At 31.9% G+C, this 24,074-nt stretch overlaps 1 protein-coding gene across 2 annotated transcripts in view; it reads left to right on the forward strand.

The window, feature by feature from the left end:
• Positions 1–22,098, forward strand: part of LOC114340216 (DDB1- and CUL4-associated factor 7) — a 39,331-nt gene extending 17,233 nt beyond the window's left edge. The window contains exons 5-6 of one of the 2 annotated variants that reach the window (XM_028290935.1): positions 4,486–4,775; positions 21,896–22,098. In XM_028290935.1, coding sequence (XP_028146736.1) covers positions 4,486–4,775; positions 21,896–21,902 — 297 coding nt within the window. In that variant the 3' untranslated portion in view covers positions 21,903–22,098. Of the gene's footprint in view, positions 1–4,485; positions 5,149–21,895 lie in introns of those variants that run through there. The other variant, XM_028290936.2, reaches the window with a different exon arrangement.
• The last annotated feature ends 1,976 nt before the right edge of the window (positions 22,099–24,074 follow it).

Below are 24,074 nucleotides of genomic sequence, written 5' to 3' on the forward strand. Positions count from 1 at the left end.
ATATGTCGATGACACTGTGTTGATTGCGGATTCCTATTTAAGTCTACAACGACTGGTCGACAGGATCAACTCGGTATATGAACAACTTGGTGTGAAAATAAACATGGAAACAAAAGCCGCGATAGGATACCCCAGCTAATTGAAATACCATCCGAAAATAATATTTCAACCAACTAAGATAGCTATCGTTCACCCTCCTAGCTTAGCTCAGTCTCTCCCAAGGTGTGTGTTCCTCTTGTCCTAATCTTAGATATGAACTCTGAAAATTTATAATGGAAGCAAACAAAACAATAGTTTAACTAATCATGTTTATTGTTCAATAAAGATATAATAAAAATGTGACTTATTAAATGCATTAACAAATATATTCAAATTCTTGCCAAAAACTAACAATTCTTGGATTATACTTATGCATGGCTGGTGGTGTTGGTTCGATGGTAACTTCTTGATGTCGAATGGTACTGCTGTTGGTTCTGCAACTGGCTCTGGCGACGTGGATGTTCTGGGCCATCAGACCTACAGGTGTTGGTTAGTTGCAGTCTAGATGAAATTCATTGCAGTATGGATGATTTTGTCCTCGTTGTTGTATCGCCGGCGATTTGAGGATTATTAAAGCTTCCGGAGGGAGGAAGGTGATATTTATCCCAAAAACTAGAGAATAATAAAATACATATCAAACATCAAATAGAAACCAAAATGTGCCAAGTCTGCCATTCTTTTAAGAAATAATCGTCCGAAAGAGTAGCAGATGACAAGAATAAATTAAATGGAATTAAGTTTGATTTTACTAGTTAAAATTTGATCACTAAAAGCATATCAATAGATGAAAAGAAATATAGAAACCAAACACATGGTTGGACATTTGGAGGTTAGAGAAAAAAATATTATAAAAACTGTTATAAAAAGCTAGGTATGCATGTAGGAATATAATGATTGTAATTAATATGATAAGAATAAAAACTCACCCCAAGAGAATAAGTGTTGGAATAAAATGAAGCTAATATTTAAATTTCATGTCTTTAAATAAGTCTTCCCTACCATTTTCAGTTTGTCAGCGGCGGGGATGAAGTGTCACTGTCAACACAGAACATGAAATTTGAAATAACGACTATGGAACACAAGATTAGATCAGATGCTAGAGTGTAAGATTATAAAGTATGTTCAATATGACTTAGATGAAAAGAGAGTTGCCTATAGAACGGACGCCAAACAAGTTTTTAACGGGAAACAAGTTAAAACGAATACAGAAGATAATGATTAATGAAAATACTAAAAAAAATAAAGTAAAATAATTATTTAAAAATAAAAGAGCAAAGATGTGACGTTTGTAACGTTACAACATTAAGAAAATCAAAGTGATCTCTCTTTTCAATCCTGACCTGCCGGAATGAATGTAGTGGTCGACGTGATGTCGTGTATTTTCTGCCTCCAAAGATCTCTGTCTCTGGTCATTTCTTTTAATTCATGCGTAGGTCTTTTGCATATTTTTATGCATATCTTCGGCCTTCCTTTCCTCTTGTAATGGGTCTTTCCATGTTTTCTGTGATTGCTCTCATAACATGTCCAAAGTATTTTAATTGTTCGAGATGGACTTAACTGGAGAGTCGTTGACGGTCCAAGGAATTCGTAACATTCGTCTCCAACAGAAGATTTCAGTGGATTCTTTTTGTATTCTTTCTGATTGTCTCAGGATCCAAGATTCACATCCGTAGCTCAGTATTGGGAATATTAACCTCATCTTTAACGCTCTTGAAATTTGACAGTCCTTCCATATTTTGGTAATTTCTGCTATGGTAACTTTTGCTAGATCACATCTAGTCCATTCACTCACGGTAAAATATTGCAAAACCCCCAGATTTTAAGGGCGTAGGCGCAAAATTTCGGGCCAGTGTCTTTTAAATTCATTCATTTTTTTCGAATCCCGAGAAAACTAAGTATTTTTGATAAATTTAAACGCAGAATGAAAGATTACATTATTACCTAGGGCCGAAAGTTCCTTGGAATAACCAAAAAGTCTTTTTTTTTTGAATGAGATATAAAAATCTTTCATTCTGCGTTTAAATTTTACAAAAATAGATATTAATTTTCTCAGGATTCGAAAAAAAATGAATGCATTTGAAACACATTGCGCAAAATTTTGCGCCTATGCCCTGTGCCTATGCTTGGATTGACATGAAATTTGGCATACACATAGCTAATATTATGTCACAGAAGAAAAGTGATATTGTGCCGATGTGTGCTTTTGTCCTGGGGATGAGTGTCACCCCTTCTCGAGGGTGAAAAAATAAACGTTCAAAATAAGTCCGGAAGTGGATAAATTTACTAATTCTAAGCAACTTTTTTCTATAGTTTTTTCACTAAGTCAATACTTTTCGAGATATTTGCGAGTGAATATGTTCATGTTTCAACAAAAAAAAAACACATTTTTAGACGGTTTTTTCGCAAATAACTCAAAAAGTAGGTATCTTATATTAAAAATCCTTAGCAATCATATAGCTTATAAAAAGGTGAAAAAAATGGTTTGTTTATTAGGTCTGTGTAGACCCCGTAGAAGCAGAGTTGTAGCTAATGAAAAACAAGTTCCTATTCGTCAAATTCCAAATCGAATATTTCAACGTGAAATAACCAAAGAACTAAGGAATCACTTTTCGTGGAAATCTTATCATAACCTTTTTAAAGGGTTTAAAAAAGCTTTATTCTTTGTACAATGACGTAGGGCCACCTTATATACGTTTTTTGGACTTATTGACCCATCTTCAGCATGGTGTAGCCAAGTTAGAAATGGAGTATGTTAACTGAGGAAAGGATCACTACAGGAGCAATCTTACCATTTTTAACAAAGTTACCCAAGTTACAATTGCAATCTCCCTAATTTCCTGCGTTTTCTGTCGAAGCAACCTTGAGTTTTTAGATCTCTGGCGGTCATTGCATGTTCGACATCTTCTCTTCAGAATCGTCTTGGTCTACTTCGCTTTCTTCTATGGGCGAAGTCCATTTTTCTATTTTTTGCCATCTGTTTTCAGGCATTCTCTGAAGGTGTCCAGGCCAGTTAACTGTTTTGGCTTGATTGTGTCTATTAAATCATCTACTTTAAAATGTATAATATGTGTCTGAAATGTCAATATGAATGAGTCAGATAAAATTAAATTACTAGAATGTATTTTGAGAACGATTTGTCGAAATCAACTTATTTTCAAGTCAAATTGTGGCTTATTCCCAATCTTCTTCTTTTAGTGGCTATTCGTTTCGAATATTGGCGGTCATTCTGGCTACAATTATTTTATTAACTGATGCTTTAAATAGATTAGTTGTTGTTGTGGAGAACCATTTCCTCAGGTTCTTTAACCATGATATTCTTCTTCTCCCAATTCCTCGCTTTCCGAATACTTTACCTTGAAGGATTACCTTCAGTATTCTGTATTTAGTGCCGTTTCTCGTTATGTGTCCGAGATATTCTAACTTTCTCCTTTTAATAGTATACATCACCTCTCTTTCTTTGCCAACTCTTCGTAATACGGTCTCGTTGGTTATCTTGTCCGTCCATATCCTTAGGCTTCGCCTGTATGTGTATAGCCACATCTCGAAGGCTTCAAGTTTTTTCTCCATTGCTTCAGTGAGTGTCCAGAATTCAACTCCGTAATACAATATTGAGAAAATATAACATTGTAGGAGCCTTATTTTTATCTCCAGATTAAGGTTGTGGCTTTTAAAGAGTTTGGGCATGTTATTGAATGCACTCCTAGCCTTCTCTATTCTACATTTTATTTCTTGTGAGTAATCCCATTGTTCGTTTACTATTGTTCCAACTGTTTTACTCAGTCCACTGGTGTATTATTGATAAGTCTCTAATTTTATTTTTGCTGATGATCATAAATTTAGTTTTTGATATATTTACTTGAAGTCCAAATCTTTCACTTCTTCATCTACTTTGTTTATTAGTTGTTGTAAACTGTTCAAACTGTCTGCAAAAATAACGGTGTCGTCTGCGTAGCGGATGTTGTTTAGGGGTTCTCCATTTAGAAGTATTCCATGTTCGCAATTTTCCAAGGCTTCACTAAATTAAATAATATAGATGAAAGTATGCAACCTTGTCTAACGCCTCGTAGAATCTGGATCGCTTCCGTTGGTTCATCTCCAAGATTTGTTCTTATTGTGGCTGATTGGTTCCAGTATAAATTTTGTATTATACCTCGGTCTTTATCATCCATTTGGGCTTTTGTTAGAACATCCATCATTTTTCAGTGTTGAACTGTATTAAATGCTTTTTGGTAGTCCACAAAGCAGGTGTAAATATCGCAAGTCATATTATTCCCAATAAAAATAGTAAATTGCATTAACATTACAGTTGCAATTTGTTCATGGTTCTTACACGAACTGCTAAGAAATAAGTTCGTAAAATAACGCTTTCATAAAATTGATCATAATGAATCCTTCATCTAGCTGCAAGCGTGCAATAAAATTCATATTAATTTTTTGTTATTTTAGGTAATTATTCTTGACGTAAGAGTACCATGCACTCCCGTAGCTCGTCTCAATAACCACCGCGCTTGCGTGAATGGAATTGCCTGGGCACCTCACTCTAGCTGTCATATATGCACAGCAGGAGACGACCACCAAGCCCTTATCTGGGATATTCAACAAATGCCTCGAGCTATCGAGGATCCGATTTTAGCGTATACGGCGGCAGAAGGTGAAGTGAATCAGATCCAATGGGGAGCGACGCAACCTGATTGGATCGCCATATGCTATAACAAAAGTTTGGAGATATTGAGGGTGTAAATTTTTTGTTTTTATTTGACTGATATATTAATTTATTTTTATAAATACTGTTAATTCACTTTAAAGTCTTATTTACGTAAGTGTGGTTAATATTCTGAAGCCCATAATCGTTTTATGTATTTTTTACATATTAAATAGAAAGTTAGGGAACTTAGCAGAGAGAAACTGGTTTTTTTTGTTGATTTAATCCTTTTAATTTTTAATTCCTTATATCGTCTATTATTTAAATAAATGATGTTTACTTACTTACACCAATTATTTTTAATTGAAATTTAGAGTTTATTAACAGTATTTAACTATCAAAGTTAACTAAGACAATTGAACTGCATTGAAGTGTAATATAAATATGTAAGATAAAACCTAAACCGATAATATTTTGTTGGTTTGTTATGCGTTATCTTATAATTTCTATTTACTCTGGGCTAATTAGCAAAATACAAGGAAAAGTTATTTACCAGCAATTTTGTTGCTTTAGTCGAATGTTATGATTGTATATATATTAATAATATAGGTATGCAAAGTCCGCAGATAGTGTGCTACTTTTTTATAAACAAAATGACGCCCGAAAATCGTGTTTTTTTCAATTTTTGCTCTATAACTCCAAATAATTTAATACACCAAATACACTCAAATAAGAATTCACCGTAATTAAATTCTGCATAGAGACGTGTTTTTCCCAATTTGCTTCGACGAAAATTTTCCCCGGAAAATGCGGGTTTTTCCAACAAAATCTTAGATAAGCAATTGTTTATCAATAATTAAATAAGTTGGTAATATAAAAGCTCTTTTCGTATAGATTATAATTCTAGAAGCCGATGGAAATTAAATGAACAGTTTAGCAACAATTGAATTGTTAATTAAAAATTTACGGTCGGTATAACCACAATAATTATGATACATAAGAATAACTATAATTTTTGTATAAAAAGACACTGTACCTATCTAATGTACAGTGGTGTTAAAAAGTCCTGCATCACCTAAGCGCCTTATAGTTTTTGAGGTTTAACACAAGTTTTTTGTATATTTTCGCTAATTCATTTTAAGTTTATGCTTGTAATTAGCATTATCGGTATACTTAATAATATTTTTTAATTACTATCTCAAAATTCTACAGAAAAGATTAAAATAATCTAATTGAAGGGATTTCCCATAATCCGAGAAAATTATGAGGTTATTATTAAGTCGTTAAAGTTCTATTAAATTAAATTACCTTTAATGGGAAATTAAATTGAATCTTAATGACAAATTTGCCACATATTTTGACTATATAAACACTGTAGTTACCCTAACACCAGTCAAAATGTCATCCCATACCAAACAAACTAAATTATCGAACGAAAAGCGTTTTGAAATTATTTTTCACCATAAAAACGACAAATCTAGTCGCGAAATAGCATCCGCGGTAAAATGTAATCAATCTACAGTAATTAGAGTCATTAAGAAGTATGCTGAACAAGGAAAAATCGACGACAGACCGCGTATTTGGTAAGGTGATGCAGGACTTTTTAACACCACTGTACTTTACAGAATTGAAATTGGACTATTTAAGCGGCCCCAGGAATATTTTAAATTTATCAACAATTTTTTGGCTTATAAACAAATAGAATATCTCGGGAAATATTAAATTAAAGTGGCAGGACGCTTCATTTAAAAGGAAAAACGTTTAATTGTGATGAGTGGTTCCTGAGATACAACCGGTCAAAGTTGACCGGCATTTACGGCAAAGATATAAACAGTAGGATCATAGTTTTCCTTTTTATTTTTGTCCCCTTTCTTCACACCAATTTTCATATCTTTAAAATACTCATAACATATATTATTATAATAAAAACTATCGATATTAACTAGCAAAATTCCAATCAAAAATTAGGTTTAGGAAAATGTAATCTCAAAGTTCAAAATCGGTATACGTTAAAAAAAATACATTTTCTCGGCTTCCCATGTAGCAATTTTCTTCATTCTTTTTTGTTCCCAAGTAACTCGAGTGGAGCCATCTAACTAATGCTTGCTTTTGTTTTATAATAAATTAATTTATTTACTATAACAGAAATTTTTAATTTGTTTAAATAAAGATTGTTTAAATAATTATACAGCTTTAAAATGAGAATATTTGTGTTTTTAACGTTAAAAGGTAGAGTTGTAGTAAGTTTATCTAAAAAAGTCTACAACTGGAGAAAATATATAGTTTTCTTTTCTTATAAATAAATTAATCTATTATAACAAAACAAAAGCAAGTATTACATTTAATAATGCGTTAGTTAGATGGCTCTACTCGAGTTACTTGGGAACAAAAAAAGAATGAAGTAAATTGCTCCATGGGAAGCCGAGAAAATGCGTTTTTTTAACGTATACCGATTTTGAACTTTGAGATTACATTTTCTCCAACCTAATTTTTGATTGGAGTTTTGCTATTTTTGGCAATTTTCACTAATAATATCGATAGTTTTTATTATAGTAATATATGTTATGAGTATTTTAAAGATATGAAAATGATTGTGAAAAAATAGGACAAAAATAAAAAATTGGAAATGGAAAAGACTGTAAGACTTGTACACACTTCTAAATAGGTCAAAACGGCAAACAGGTGTATGTTTTCAAAAAACTTTTGATAGTGTGTAAAAAATATATTTTATATCAGCTATGTACTTTCAACACATAACGTGCCATCATCAGAGCTTCCTAAAAGGACATATTTAAGATAAGATTTTTTTTTCATATAAAAAATGAGTGAAAAACTTACGTCCTCTTAAAATACCTTCATAGAAGAGCAATTGCTTAACAACACAACAAAAAACATGAATACTGGGCAAAAGCCACAGATATAGGGTAATAACCCTTTACGGTGAATAGAATCACATCTAAATTCTTTTATTAATTTATAAATGCCATGTTGTCTTTATAAATTAATAAAAGAATTTAGATGTGATTCTATTCACTGTAAAGGGTTATTACCCTATATCTGTGGCTTTTGCCCAGTATTCATGTTTTTTGTTGTGTTGTTAAGCAATTGCTCTTCTATGAAGGTATTTTAAGAGGACGTAAGTTTTTCACTCATTTTTTATATGAAAAAAATCTTATCTTAAATATGTCCTGTTAGGAAGCTCTGATGATGGCACGTTATGTGTTGAAAGTACTTAGCTGATATAAAATATATTTTTTACACACTATCAAAAGTTTTTTGAAAACATACACCTGTTTGCCGTTTTGACCCAAAAATAAAAAGGTGATGGTTCGAAAAATATTGTTTATATCTTTGCCGTAAATGCCGGTCAACTTTGACCGGTTGTATCTCAGGAACCATTCATTACAATTAAACGTTTTTTCTTTTAAAAGAAGAGTCTTTTTTCCAATACCGTTTTCATAATTAAATTTAAGTTAATACTTCCCGAGATATTCTATTTGTTTATAAGCCAAAAAATTGTTAATAATTTTAAAATATTCCTGAGGTCGCTTAAATAGTCCAATTTCAATTCTGTAAAGTACATTAGATAGGTACAGTGCCTTTTTATACAAAAATGATAGTTATTCTTATGTGTCATAATTATTGTGGTTATTATAGCGACCGTAAATTTTTAATTAACAATTCAATTGTTGCTAAACTGTTCATTTAATTTCCATCGGCTTCTGGAATTATAATCTACACGAAAAGAGCTTTTATATTACCAAGTTATTTAATTATTGATAAATAATTACTTATCTAAAATTTTAGTTGAAAATTAAAGATTTTGTTGGAAAAACCCGCATTTTCCGGGGAAAATTTTCGTCGAAGTAAATCGGGAAAAGAACGTCTCTATGCAGAATTTAATTACGGTGAATTTTTATTTCGGTGTTTTTGGTGTAAAGTTAAAATATTTGGAGTTATAGGGCAAAAATTGAAGAAAACACGATTTTCGGGAGCCATTTTGTTTATAAAAAAGTAGCACACTATCTGCGGACTTTGCATACCTATATTATTAATATATACTATCATAAGATTCTATTCCAGCAATAAAATTGCTGGTAAATAACTTTTCCCAAAAATGGCCTATTCTCCGATAATCTGCCCAGACTAATTAGAATTAGAGCATGGAGAAGAGTTGTTAGAGACAGGGGCGAATGGAGGATTGTTCTGAAGAAGGCTTTGGCTCATAAAGAGCTGTGACGCCACTGATGATGATTTTATATTTTTCCTGCTTTGGTTAATCGATCCTCGTCTTCTTCTAAAAGTTGGATATGTTAATTGGATATAATAAGGGTTATTTAGAAAATGTAGCTTACAAATATATTGGTGTATTTTACTTTGGATTAACCACAATGAAAGTCAAAGTCCAGGCAGAAACGAACAGGTAGAAAGCATCAAAATACATGATACATTCATAAGTGAATTTGGTGAGAACACTGTAAATGATAATGGTACCAGATTAATAGCTATTTGTGAACAAAACGAAACGAAAATTGACAACGGATTCTTTCAACACCGAGATATACACAAATATACGTGGACACAAAACACACGAGGTCTACAATCTATCATAGACTACACAATAGTAAGACAAAAGACAAACATTATTTTACAAGGTGTACGAGTATAAAGAGGAGCCACTTGTGACTATTATCATTAAAAAAAATCCACGAGGAAAATAAAATTCCTGTAGCTGGCTGTATACCATAAATCACAAAAAATACAAGATCCTTTGTAAAAGGTATATTTAAAAGACCCCAATACGGGTTACGTCACAAAACAAAACATTTTCGGATTAATTGGTAATCCATCATCAGTGTTAAGCCCTAAAATAGTAAGTATAACCCAATTAATAACATTATTATATAACATTATTATTAATTAGGTTATACTTACTATTTTAATGCTTAACACTGATGATGGATTACCTATTAGTCCGAAAACGTTTTGTTTTGTGATGTAACCCTTATTGGGGGTCTTTTAAATATACCTTTTACATGACATGAAAGACCAAGGCCACATTTATAGAGGCGAAACCACAAAAATTAAAAAAAAAATATGAAATGAAGAAATTACCAGAAAAGAGGAACAAACTAAAGAGCCTGGAACAAGAAAGTGTGAGGCATTTATATAGAAATGGACTGGACCAAAAGTTGGAAATGAAACAATTGAATAATAGCAAAGAATATTACAACCATATAAAAATGTGCCTAGAGAGAGCAGCAACAGAAGCTTGGACGATTGGACACCCAATTCAGAACCAGAGAATGATGGGATAAAGAAATAGAACGAGAAATAAAAATAAAAGAGACAAATACCAAAAATTTTTGAATACAAAGGACGACGCCCAAGGAGACACAAGCAAAAGTGTAACATGATAAATTTCCATCTAGGAGGACTTGGCACTAGAGGCTCTAGAAGCACAGAAAGTTGGATAGTATTAAAATCTCTACAACAGGAAATGAAGAGATATACAGTATGTCCCTGTAAGTTGTATCCATATGGAAAACTTTTTATTATTAATTTTACGAAAAAAAGTTATTCTTCATGGCTCTGCATGGTCCAAAACGTAAGATTTAACTATCAAATATCAAATTTTTTGAATATTATACGAGGTATGTCAGAGTTTGAATTTCACTCAAGAGTAAAGTAGCTTTATTTTTCACAACATTGAAAATTGCTATTATGAAAAGTTGTTTGGAATTAAAAACCATATTCCAGTATCCAATTACATCCTTCTAATTGAAATTTTTTTTTGAAAAATTATGGATAACTAACATTATTTTCAATTATTTCAATTCAGATAACTCTTTTGTTATTCATTTAACGAAAAAAAGTGATTCTTAATAAAAAGTTGTGCATGGTCTAAAACCTAAAATACAACCATATTATGTCAAATTTTATCAATTTTATACGAGGTGTGTCAAAAAGTATGACTTTCGTTAAGAGTAAAATACGTTTATTTTTCACAATATCGAAAATTGTTATTATGAAAAGTTATTAAGAATTAAAAACTATGTTTCAGTATGTAATTACATCCTTCTAATTGAAATATTCTGAACTATAAAGGTACTTTTTTTATGTAAATTTATCTTTTTTGACATACCTCGTATAAAATTGATAAAATTTGATATAAGATGGTTGTATTTTAGGTTTTAGATCACCCAGAACTTTTTATTAAGACTCGCTTTTTTTCGTAAAATTAATAATAAAAGAGTTATCAGAATTGAAATAACTAAAAATAATGTTAGTTATCCATAATTTTTCAAAAAAAAAAAAATTTCAATTAGAAGGATGTAACTGCATATTAGAATATAGTTTTTAATTCTAAACAACTTTTCATAATAGCAATTTTCAATATTGTGAAAAATCAAGCTACTTTACTCTTGAGTGAAATTTAAACTTTTTTACATAGGTACCTCGTATACTGTTGATAAAATTTGATATCTGATGGTTGAATATTGGGTTTTGGACCATGCAGAACTTTTTATAAAGAATAACTTTTTTTCGTAAAATTAATAATAAAAAAGTTTTCCATATGGATACAACTTACAGGGACATACTATATAATATCATTAATTACACAAGATATATGGGACGAGTACTTCGAAAGACTTTTAAATTAAGACAGACCAGAATTCAAAGATAACAACTAAACCCATAATATAAATATCCTAACCTCACCTATACGAATAACATCAAAAGAAGTAGAAGAGATTATGTAAATTTTTAAAAAATTACAAGGTACCTGGTCCAAGAAACATCTCTGATGAACTAATAAAATACGGCACAGCAAAATTATATAAAAGCCTAACCCAGAATAGAAGATATGATTGATATCTACCACACAAGAAATGCAGAAGGGACAACAGTGACAACTCTAGAGGTATCGCTGTGACGAACTCAGTCAGTAGAATATACGGAAAAGTAATTAAAGGTAGAACAGAAAATGAATACAAAGATGTAGAAGCAGAAGAACTTTTACTAGATTCAGAGCAGGTAGATCAACTATTGACCATTTATTTAGATTTACACAGATTATTGAAAAGAAGGTTACTGTTAACCAGGAAATACATTTACATATTGTATGTAGACTTGAGAAATGCATATGAAAGTATCGCACAAGATAAACTATGGGAAGCATTGGAAAAAAACAAATATAAACATGAGTTTAATACGAGCAACGAAACAAATGTATACTAATTCTAAGGCAAGGGTAAAGATTGGAAACAGTCTATCCAACGGATTCCAAACCAGCAAGGGGCTTAAACAAGGCTGTTGTTCTCACGGACATTATTTAAGATTTACCTTTAACAAACTCTAAAACTTTGCACACGCAAAAATACAAGAATATGGGATTGCCGTTAAGGGGAAAGTCGCAAAATGCCGCCTGGCAAAATTTTCAATGTGTTTTAAATGTATTCATTTTTTTCGAATCCTGAGAAAACTAATAAGTATTATTGAAAAATTTAAACGCAGAATGAAAGATTACTTTATTACCGAGGGCCGAAAGTCCATTAGAATAAATAAAAAGTTTCTTTTGAATGAGATATTTTAAATTAAATATCACACTAAATTTTCTCTTAGCTTTTCACCCCTGTGACTTATTAAAATAAACAGTATAGAAGTTTTTAGGGACTTTCGGCCCTCAGTAATAAGGTAATCTTTCATTCTGCGTTTAAATATTTCAAAAATATTAGTTTTCTCGTCATTCGAAAAAAAAATGAATACATTTAAAACACATTGAAAATTTTGACAGGCGACATTTTGCGCCTTTCCCCTTAAACAACAATACTATATTATTATTTGCAGATGACCAACTAGTAATAGTACAAGAGTATAAAGTTATTCAATATATATGACAAGGAGTGAAACAGGGTTATAAGATAACGTAATAATAGTAGAGGATCCGATATAAGGTCGATTTGCACCGATCTGTTTAATGGATAAAAATTATTGGATATGTAATTTAGCATGTTAACAATTACAAAAAACAAGGGTTGCCCGATCTAATCTTGTTCTAATTATAATTAATTAATAATTAAAAAATGATATTTTTTATATGATTTAAAAAAAAACTCGACCCAGCCAGATATGTCAGATTTTTTGGATCATTCTAAACAATAAAGGTCTTTCGTAATTTTTCTCTAAAGTTGATCGTTTTCGAGTTATAAACAATTTAAAACTGAAAAAAGAACGAAACATGACAATTTTCAAGGCTTAAAAACACAAGTAAAAAATATCATTTTTGTAATCATCAAGTATATAAATTCAAGTTCAAACCTATTTCCCTCAGATCTCGATAAGAATTTTAGCCATGTTTTATTCTAAAACATATTTTTTTAATTGTTAATGAGGAAGGTTTCTTATCGGGAGACGGGCATTAACAACTAAAAACCAATGTTTCAGAATGAAATAAGTCCAAAAGACTTATCAAGAACTGATAGAATAAGGTTTGAACTTGAATTTAGGTACTTCGTAATTTCAAAAATGATATTTTTTACTTATGTTTTTGAGCCTTGAAAATCGTCATCTTTCGTTCTTTTTTCAGTTTTAAATTGTTTATAACTAGAAAACGATCAACTTTAGAGAAAAATTACAAATGACCTTTTTTGTTTAGAATGACCTAAAATATCTGAAATAATGTCTGCCCGGGTCGAAAATTTTTTTTAAATCTATAAAAAAATGTAAATTTTTAATTATTAATTAATTATCCATAAATTACATATCCAATAAATTTTATCCATTAAACAGATCGGTGCAAATCTTAGACTATACGCTCTGAGCTTCGCTGGTGTCGCTCCTGGCGGATTACTAATTCAACTTTCACCGCTAATTTTTAAATTTATTATTTAATTGTTATCGCTTAATATTTACAACGCTAAAAAGTAATTAAATTGTAACAGATTTTTTTAAGATTTTGCTAATCATTTTGACGTTCTATTGATGAAATATTAATTTCTTACTTCGGATACTTTCACAATTGGACGGCGTTATGCATAACTCGACCAAGCGCCAAAACATAGTTTTGAGATAAATGGCTTTAAAGTTTTTCGTTTCTTGGTTGCTTAATGGTAAGTGGATTAATGTCGCTTGGTTTAGTTTTTGTTTTTCTTAGTAACCGTTAACGTGACAATAACAGGGATTTTTTCCAAGATAGTTTTAGCTATGTGTCACCAGAATCCGCTGTTATCTCGATATTAAAGAAATGGCGTTGGTCGAGTTATGCATAACGCCGTCCAATTATCGTGTAGATGGCGCTAAGATTAACAGATTAATTTATAATTACATATTACGGAATATTAAAAAAACGTAAATTCAGTATTTAAAACGTAAGTATATTTAAGGTAAAAATATATACCACAGCTTTGACCAACTAATATTTTTTATAATTAATGTTTTTAATTTTAAATTAATCACTTTGACATTTATGTCAAATTTCCGGTAAACGTTTACAGACTTGCCACTACTAGCGCTCGCGAATTTATAAATATCCCCTCTACGTACGAGCTCACAGCGTATAAAGAAAAACTAACAAACGAATAAAAAATAAAGGTTGTTCACATAGCAATTATGGTACAGTTGCAATATAGGAAGAACTATAATTGAATGGATATTCATAGCAGTTTATAAGATGGTTAACGTGTTAGTACAATTGTTTTGTTTTGGAGTAGTAAAAATATTTTATAGGCAACAAACTTTCTTTAAAATAAAATACATTTGTTTTCTTGCTGATTCTTGGGTAAAATATGAAGTTGTTTTTGTGTTCTGCGTTAATTTAAGATCACGCTTAATTCTGTATAAACTAAATATTATGTTCAGTGCTGTTGGACTCACGTTAAGAATAGAACGTTGCGCTTATGGTTATGTGTTGCCAAACCTCTCTGGCACGGGTAGCTACTCGACTGCCGATATACGATGCATTCTAATCAGTACGGTGTGGCATCGGCGCGCTTCTATCGCTCATAAGAAATACATGGAGCTATCTCCACAATGTTCTATTCTTAACGTGAAATGCTCTATAGCAATAAAAATCCACATTCGAAGCTTTAGATCAAAAGAATTTATAACGGAGTAGAGGGAATAAAGGAATGAAGCAGAACGGAATAAATTAATAAAACAAGAGTAACTTTAGTCTGCTGTAATTTACAATAATTACGAACAGTATTGTTAAAATCTCAAAACATAAAGCTTAAGTCGTGAAGACACAAAAGGATCTACATAGTTTACCTAAGAATCTCTGTATGCATTTTAAGTTCTGGTGAACAGCAAGTGACTAGGAACGTTGGGGTGGTATGAGCGTGGATGTACCAAATGTAGTACTTGTATGGAGTTGAAATAATATGGTCAAACAGGTTTTGCCTATAATAGTTACCATTTGCTAAACAATACCCGCTGTGCGGATTATGAACATTACGGTAGCTATATTATGTACAGGGTGATCAGGTAAGGGTAGCGAGCGGCCATATCTCATAAGATATTGGTCGTATAGATTTGAGAAAAAAAAATCATGATAAAAGTCGCCAAGAGAAATTGCTGGAAATTATTTTCGAGTTTGTCAAACGTCCGCTAGAGGCCGTAACAACCAACACAAAGTAGAAAAATGGGATTTTTATAATTTTGGCTAATAAAAGTTTATCGATGATATCATTTTCATATTTACAGACCATTTCCCTACATTTTTTGTCTAAAACGTTTTGTTCTATCTATCAAAATAAAGCGGTGGGGGAAGTTCAATTGTTTTTTTAAACAAACCAAGATTTCTTTCGTTTCTTTTGACCGATTTTAGCAAAAAAAAGAGGATAAATTTCTCTATAATTTAATGAAAAGAATTTATTATCTACCTTTTTCTGAACCGTTGATATTGACCAAAATATAATTTTATTACATTAAAAAATGGCACGCCACTGTTTTTTATCAAAATAAAAATCAGTTTTGTAATCTCTTATTAGTTGCTAACAAAAAGAACCTCTTGACTTTTTTTCGTTAGACAAACGGTTTTGGATTGAAAAAATAAGATATGTTTACATGGGGCGCCCATATCTCTAAACATACTAATTTACATATTTGGAAACAAATCTTAATAAAACTGTCCAACAACATCAAGATCAATAACACTAAAAACAAGAACACAGAACTTTAAAAATAAACGTTAAAAATAAATTAATAATTTTGTCGTAAATGTTCAAAATGTCCATTATTTTCAATGCACCGGTCCAATCTCTTCTGGGCGGAGTTGACAGCTGCCTCAATTTCCGCTCTTGGTATAATATTTATCGCGTTTTGAATTCGGACTATCATGTCTTCTCGAGTAGTTGGTCGAGTTTTATACACTAAATCCTTTATTCGGCCCCACAAATAAAAATCAAGGCAGGTTAAATCGGGGGACCGTGGTGGCCAGAAAAATAGACAGCCTCTACCAATCCAACGGATAGGAAAATGCCTGTTCATAAAATCTTGCACATTTCGAGAATAATGTGCCGGGCATCCGTCTTGTTGAAACCACATGTTTCTTCTTACTTCTAAAGGCACGTTTTCTAAGAGTCCTGGTAAATCGTTCAATAAAAAGTTCAAATACATGTCACCGGTTAGATTGCCATTAAATATGTGCGGACCGATAATAGTACCATTAATAACACCGCACCAGACGTTAACGCTCCATCGACCCTGCTGATAATCTTCACGTAACCAGTGTGGATTAGTGTCCGACCAGTAATGCATGTTATGCAGATTTACCTGGCCATTACTGCTAAACGATGCTTCATCTGTCGACAATATTTGTGACAAAATAAGACGGTTTTCCCTAATGAAGTCTCTAAGCCAGTAGCTGTAATCGAGCCTACGTTTAAAGTCAGTCTCTTTTAAGGATTGATGAATCACGACGTGATACGGATGCATTTTAAAATCAATTAATATTTTTTGCACTGAGCAATAGGATATTCCTAAATATCTGGAGATCTCTCTTATGCTTAAATGGGGGTCTGCATGAATATAAGCCAACACATTTATAATGTTATCTTCTCTTCTTACTCTACGATTTCTTCTCAAAGTTGGAGTTGGTTGCACTTGGCCATGTTGCCTTAGGCCATTCGCACACACAGCTGCTAAAAAGAAACCAGTTGGTAATTTTAGTTTCCAATCAGTTACTTAGTAGTCACTGTCCATGTATTTTAATGAGCGTCCGCACACAGCACTACTAGTTAGCAGCCGGTCTATAATGCGGGAATGATCAGTCGACAGCGGACTGGACATGCAGGTCGCTGGGGGACTAGTTTGTAAACATTTGGAAAATGAATAAAGGATTGAAGGGGTCGAACTTTGGTGCTCAGCGAGAGGTAGGTATTTATTACTGATATAGGTAAAGACAGTGGGAATTGGTTTACATGTTCTATTGTTGTTTACATTAAAAATAAAAGATGGTTATTTTTGATATTTTAAATAAGCTTAAGATATGAACATGGTTTGTTTGGATTATGCGTGTAAAATTTTTTTATTAGTAGATATTTCAAAGCTAGTATTTTGCAGTAAATTAAGCTAAGCCAAATTATTTTGTGTGAATTATTGCTCTTATACAGTAAAATTATAAAGGCTCTTAACGATATAATTTCTTATTTGCAGTAAACCTTATTACTTATCTCAGAGAAAAAAGTGTCATATTTTGTTAAAGTTTAACACGCAAAATCAGCGGAATCGTTTAATATAAAATTAGTGCAAGAAGTGGAAAACATCCGTGCCTATAAAAACTTAATTTACTAGTACCTATTGATGGGAAATAATCCACAATTTTACTAAAAAAAATGATTTTATTAACGTTTCGTAGTCCAAATCGGATGCCGTTGTCAAAATACAAAAAATATTATGAATTAAACAAAAATGTTGTTGCTTAGTAAAAAATTCTTCTAATATGTATTTTTTTTAATCTGACTCATTTATATCGACAATTTAGACATATATTATACATTTTAAAGTAGAATACTTTAAAATGATATTGCTAATATTTATGGATTGCGTTTCTGGGACGACTCTACTGAAAGATAGTTTATTCGATTACATGAAATCAACCCCAACTCAAGAATATCCGTCACAAAAAATCATGACATGTGATCTGTTTTTAAAAATACAACTACATGCAACCGTGACAATAAATAATAACAACAATATGATTTTAAAGTCTTCTACGTTAAAATGTACAATATATGGCTAAATTTCCGATATAAATGAGTCAGATTAAATAAATTATTAGAAGAATTTTTTACTAAGCAACAACATTTTTGTTTAATTCATTAATATTTTTTGTACTTTGACAACGGCATCCGATTTGGACGTCGAAATATTAATAAAATTATTTTTTAGTAAAATTGTGGCTTCTTTCCCATCAAAAACTAGTTAATTACAAAAATTTCACAAGAAAATAGATTCAGGACAACATAATATATAAACTTAAACACCGCCTAACAAAGCTACTCAGTACAAAGTACAGTCAAGAAGTGACTCGTTTTATTAATTTTCGGTAGCGTAATGTGCGAGCCATAGTTGATAACCCGTTGATAACTCTGATTACCAACTAGTTTAGTTTCTTTTTAGTAGCTGTGTGTGCGAAAGGCCTTAAACGTAAGGCTAAACGACGAAAAACCATTCTCGAATGCCTTCTTCGGAGGGGATGACGCAGTGCATACTGCCTAGAAGCAATCACCGCATTTTAAAAACATTGAAAATAAATTCTCAACATATCAAAGGCTTCTTCATTCGTAAAAGGCATGATTTGTTGTAAAAATACTTTTTACATAACATTAAATTAGGTGTCAATGGCAGGAATTGTCAAAATGAATATCAGCGTGATTGACAATTTGGTGTTTTCTTTCATTTTATTTTCAGTTTCGTAGATCATGGCCTGCTTCGCTTAAATGCGATGTTAGTTAATTAAGTTTGATTTTTAATTTAATTTATGAAATAATAATAATTATTATTAATAAATTATGAACTAATGCATTCTCTCGCTAATTAAATAATTATTAATGATAAAAATAATAGGTAATAATTTCATTATTGTGAGATGTAATATTTAAAAATAATTTTGAACCTTATAATTATCAGTATGTAAACCTATTTTATTTTTTCAATCCAAAATCGTTTGTCTAACGAAAAAAAGTCAAGAGGTTCTTTTTGTTATCAACTAATAAGAGATTACAAAACTGATTTTTATTTTGATAAAAAACAGTGGCGTGCCATTTTTTAATTTAATAAAATTATATTTTGGTCAATATCAACGGTTCAAAAAAAGGTAGATAATAAATTCTTTTCATTAAATTATAGAGAAATTTATCCTCTTTTAAAATATATAAAAATTAATATACCATTACATTTGTTTTTTTTTAACTCAAAAATTTGCTACCATTTCAGTTAACGCCATCTAGCGGCGACAGTAAACGTCAAAAATTCAAAACCAAATAAGCGTTTTGTAGTGTAAATTATGCTCTTTCATATGAGCCTAAGTTTGCTAAAATCGGTCAAAAGAAACGGAAGAAATCTTGATTTGTTTAAAAAACAATTGAACTTCCCACCGCTTTATTTTGATAGATAGAACAAAACGTTTTAGACAAAAAATGCAGGGAAATGGTCTGTAAATATGAAAATGATATCATCGATAAACTTTCATTAGACGAAATTCTATAAAAATCTAATTTTTCTACTTTGTGTTGGTTGTTACGCCCTCTAGCGGACGTTTGACAAACTCGAAAATAATTTCCAGCAATTTCTCTTGGCGACTTTTATCATGATTTTTTTTTCTCAAATCTATACGACCAATATCTTATGAGATATGGCCGCTCGCTACCCTTAACTGATCACCCTGTACATAATAGGAAAATTCATATTAGTGGCAATGATATAGACGTTGGAACACTCACTGCACTGAGTAGGTCTGGTTGTAATAGTAACAGTTTATCCCCTGGCTGTCACGGTGGTCATCGCTTCAGTAAAAATACTCCGGTTGCGATCATCACTTAGCACCGGTTGCGATGACCCCACCAGATGCTCCAGTAAAAACGTACCTTTATATTGAATATTGAGCAATGCAGTCATGATAATTTTGGAGAAGGTATTTCAATGGTATTTCTTAATGTTTGGACTGAACTATCTTCATAATTTTTCTCTTCAAAGGTTTCCAATTTATCGTGGCTTGGTAAAATTTCCTCAATATTTTGATTATTAAACGATATTTCTGGAGAATATTTATACTGTGATTCATCGAAAACATCTCTTGAAATTTTTATTTGATTTGTCAGTGGATTCCAAATTCTATAGCCAGCACCACAGTAGCCGATTATTACACCTTTACTTGGCCTTGGTTCTAATTTACCTTGCTTTGGTAGGTTGTAGTACCACACTTTCGAACCAAAAACTCGAAAAGAGATTTTATATAAGTCAAGCCTGCCTAAGTATATTTCTGCTGGTACTTGTAGTTCATTTGCCCGTGATGGAGTTCAGTTAAGCTGATAAACAGCTGTTCTAACTACTTTTTCCCACAGACTCTTTGGAAGATTTGTTTCCACAAACGTAGCCCTTACCTTTTCCTAAATAGTACGATTAAATCGTTCGGCTATATGTACTATTCTGCTGAGCTGTGTACCCAGCTGTAAATTCTTGTACTACACCATGTTATATACAACAGTTTTTATAAATTTTAGAAGACATATCTCTCCACCCATAGCCAATTGGTAGGTAATACTTCTCGCCAGAAAAGGTTCGATCTTTGAACGTACCCCAGGTATCAACAAATTTCACCAACTCCATCTTTTCCTTTACTTTGCCGGTTATTAGCGCGCTCATCACTGTGTTTGAGATTAAATGTCGCATTGGAAAGGCAAAGAGTGTATTCTTGACTATGAGCTCTGTGTTCAAGAGCCATGACATCACTCTAAAAACAAAAATAAGGCTCCTTAAATGTTACGTGTACTCAGTGTTTCTATACGAAGTAGAAACGTGGACATTGAAGGCGGAAACTCTATCGAAACTTCAAGCTTTTGAGCTATGGTTGTACAGAAGGATCCTGAAGATACCATGGACAGACAAAGTCACCAATGAAGAAGTACTACGGAGGATGAACACAACCGCAGATTTAGTCAACATCGTGAAGGGCCGTAAGCTGCAGTACTTGGGGCATATAATGAGAAATCAAGGCAGATACGAGCTACTCCAGTGCATTTTACAAGGTAAAATTGAAGGAAAAAGGGCCCCAGGACGAAGAAGAATATCCTTGCTTGCTAACCTGAGAGCATGGTATAGAAAGACCTCAACACAACTATTCCGTATAGCAACTAACAAAGTCATCATAGCCAGAATGATCGCCAACGTTCGGAACGGACAGGCAGCCTAAGAATAAGATCACTATATTTCAATGTTAACAACTTTTTACGCACATATAAACGAGAAAGAATACTTATTCTTTCAAAAACTGTTTCTAAATTTTTTATATAGACCTCGCTGAGGCCTTGAGATTGCTCGTCTCTTGATAAAACTGTGAGTTGCGTTGCAGTTACTTCAGTCAAATCTTTAGCACCTCTGGCATCTAGTAGATTGCCTAATCTAAATTTGCAGGACGAAAAATTCGTAGATGTTGATTGCGGATACAAACTCATGTTGGAATTCACACTACTTAAAGGGGCTGCCATTTTTAATTTTATTGCAGGTCATTAAGAACACTTTCTTGTCGGTCTGCACAAAAAGCAACACTAAACAAAAACTTTACTTTTTATGGAATGTACTCTGGGTATGTACAGCTGGGCCCATAACCTTTTGGAGAAGCTTTTAGGGTACAATTAAATAGGTATAATAAATGGGAGAGAGTGAACAACCTTCTCACATGCAACCCAGAATGACAACCATTTTATTACTATATCAAGACAGCCAACCTGATTTATCTACTGTTAAGGGATCAGGATAGGCAACATTTCAATAGATAATTGTACCATTTTCAGGACTATCTTATTGTTTACCTATCCAATTAATGTATGGGGAACTGGAATATAGTGCAATATGCACATTGGAACATGCCACGCTGAAATATCACTATCGCTCCGATGCACTTGCTGCATGCCGAACATTCTTAATTTGTGACCGTCTTTGTTTCTACCTTAGAAATGGATTTAGTTTTAATTGTACAAAATTATTTTTTAGGTTATAATATGAGGTAAATTTTTTTACAAGTGAGTACCAGGTATATTTCAAAATGATCCACTCCATTTTTTATATAGAAAATGACGATATTTATTTAATAATTTCATTTTACATTCGAAAATTATTTTATTGTACAGAAAATATGTTTAGGGATTTAATATCATTTAATAATATTAGGAAAATATAAGTTTTTGTACAGCCCACTACTAGTTTATTTATTTTTCCTAATTTCAATCACAAATTAGATCTTGTATACCTAAGGGTAAGGATATAGTGAAGACTTTCTGCTCGCCGGCCACCTCGTCAGGACTCAGTTTATCTGTTCCTAAAACATTCAACCACTAACAACTGTTTTATAGTTGTTCCATTTTATCTTTGCCCATGCGTCATGATTCATTTTCAAATAAATTAAATGTAAACATAAAGTGAAACGTACGTCGATGTGTATAGCATGTAGTATACATAGTGTGACCAACTAGCCCGAACAATCCGGGACATGGCCCGAATTACGAAGTCGTGTCCCGGACAAGGCTTCCGGGCCATCAGAATTTTAAACGTTTTGGTAAAATTCTATTCTGAAATTTTGAATACGTTATTTTTCTAACAATTCACATCAAATTGAATTGGTGGGACGAAAAAAGTCGACAATTTCTAGAGTAATATTCTAATACTACAACCAAAATGCATACATTTTATATGGTGGTATTATACCGCGTGTCCACTTATATTTTCCCCCATTTTAACTGCCTATAACTTCTAAACGGCTTGAGATATTGCCACAATTTCAGTAAAATACATTAAGATGATATTACCAAGGCCAGTTTTTTATGGTCGTACTAAACGGCAAAATTCATTTTTCTCATTTGAGATAAATTTCAATAAATAAATGTACGATAATTCCGTTTACTATTTTTTTTTTTTTTTAATAAAAGTCTGTACTTTGTAACAAATTGTTTTTATTTTTTCTTTCATATAAATATTATACTGTCTCATTGTTACTCAAGCATGGGTAACACTGACAAGTGACAACTTGATCTTATGTGTTGAATACAAACTAAACAAACGGAGCTATTTTCAAATTTGAACAACAACCATTTGAACAACAATTTGACAACTTATTTATTTGCGGACCTTACCCATTTATTACAAAATAATTAAAAAGCTAAAATATACATTATAACCTCAAAATAAATTATAAAAATATGTAAATACACTTAATTAAACTACAAAATGATAACGTATCACAGACAATATTAAACCACCTAGCTACCTATAAATATAGGGTCAGTCAGGGTAATTGAAATATCATGACATCTTAGCATTTGAAATTTATTTAAGAATATATTGTTTTCTATCATAATAAAATAAATGCTTTTGGCTATTTTACGATAAGTCTACAGTAGAATGTCTTAAAAACTAGTAAAAAAAGTCACAAAAAAATAAGATATTTAAAGTTTCCATTTACCCCACAAATTTTAAGAAAAAACCTAAAAAACGGAGTAAAAGTAAACAATATCCTCAGACTTTTAAACATATACCAATATTGTTTTCAATTTTGGCTGGCCATGCAGTAGACACAATAGTCCATCTTATCAGTTGTTCTATGTTCTACCCTTTCTTCTTCTTCAGGTGCCGTCCTCGTTCCGAAGTTTGGCTATCATCAAGGCTATGCGTATTTTTGATACCGTAGATCTAAATAATTGGCAGCTGCTGCACTTGTACCAATCTCTTAAATTCTTCAACCATGAATGTTTTCTTCTGCCAATGGATCTTTTACCTATTATTTTTCCCTGAATAATTAATTGTAGTAGCTGGTACTTTTGTCCCCTCATTAGGTTCCCCCTCATTAGGTGTCCCCTCAACCCTTTATGCGGTTGTAAATAACGCAATGTGGAATACTTTAGTAAGCAGCATCCTCCCTATATGTTATTTTTTTGTTTTAACGTCTGCCACCGTATTTTCTAAATCACTCAAAGAGTATTTCGTTGGTTCTCTCTTCTGTATGTACTTGCTCAGCATTTTGAAAATGGCAAGACTTGTAATAAAATAATTTCCTGAATATAATAATTGGATTTCCATTTAACTCACATTTACCCCTAACAGTTGTTTTCATTTACCCCATGCTCAATATTTAAGGTGGTAATTGTGAACACTTACTGTACTTACTTCTTGTAGTAAA

Source organism: Diabrotica virgifera, chromosome 2, assembly GCF_917563875.1.
Source record: "Diabrotica virgifera virgifera chromosome 2, PGI_DIABVI_V3a".
Lineage (NCBI taxonomy): Eukaryota > Metazoa > Arthropoda > Insecta > Coleoptera > Chrysomelidae > Diabrotica > Diabrotica virgifera.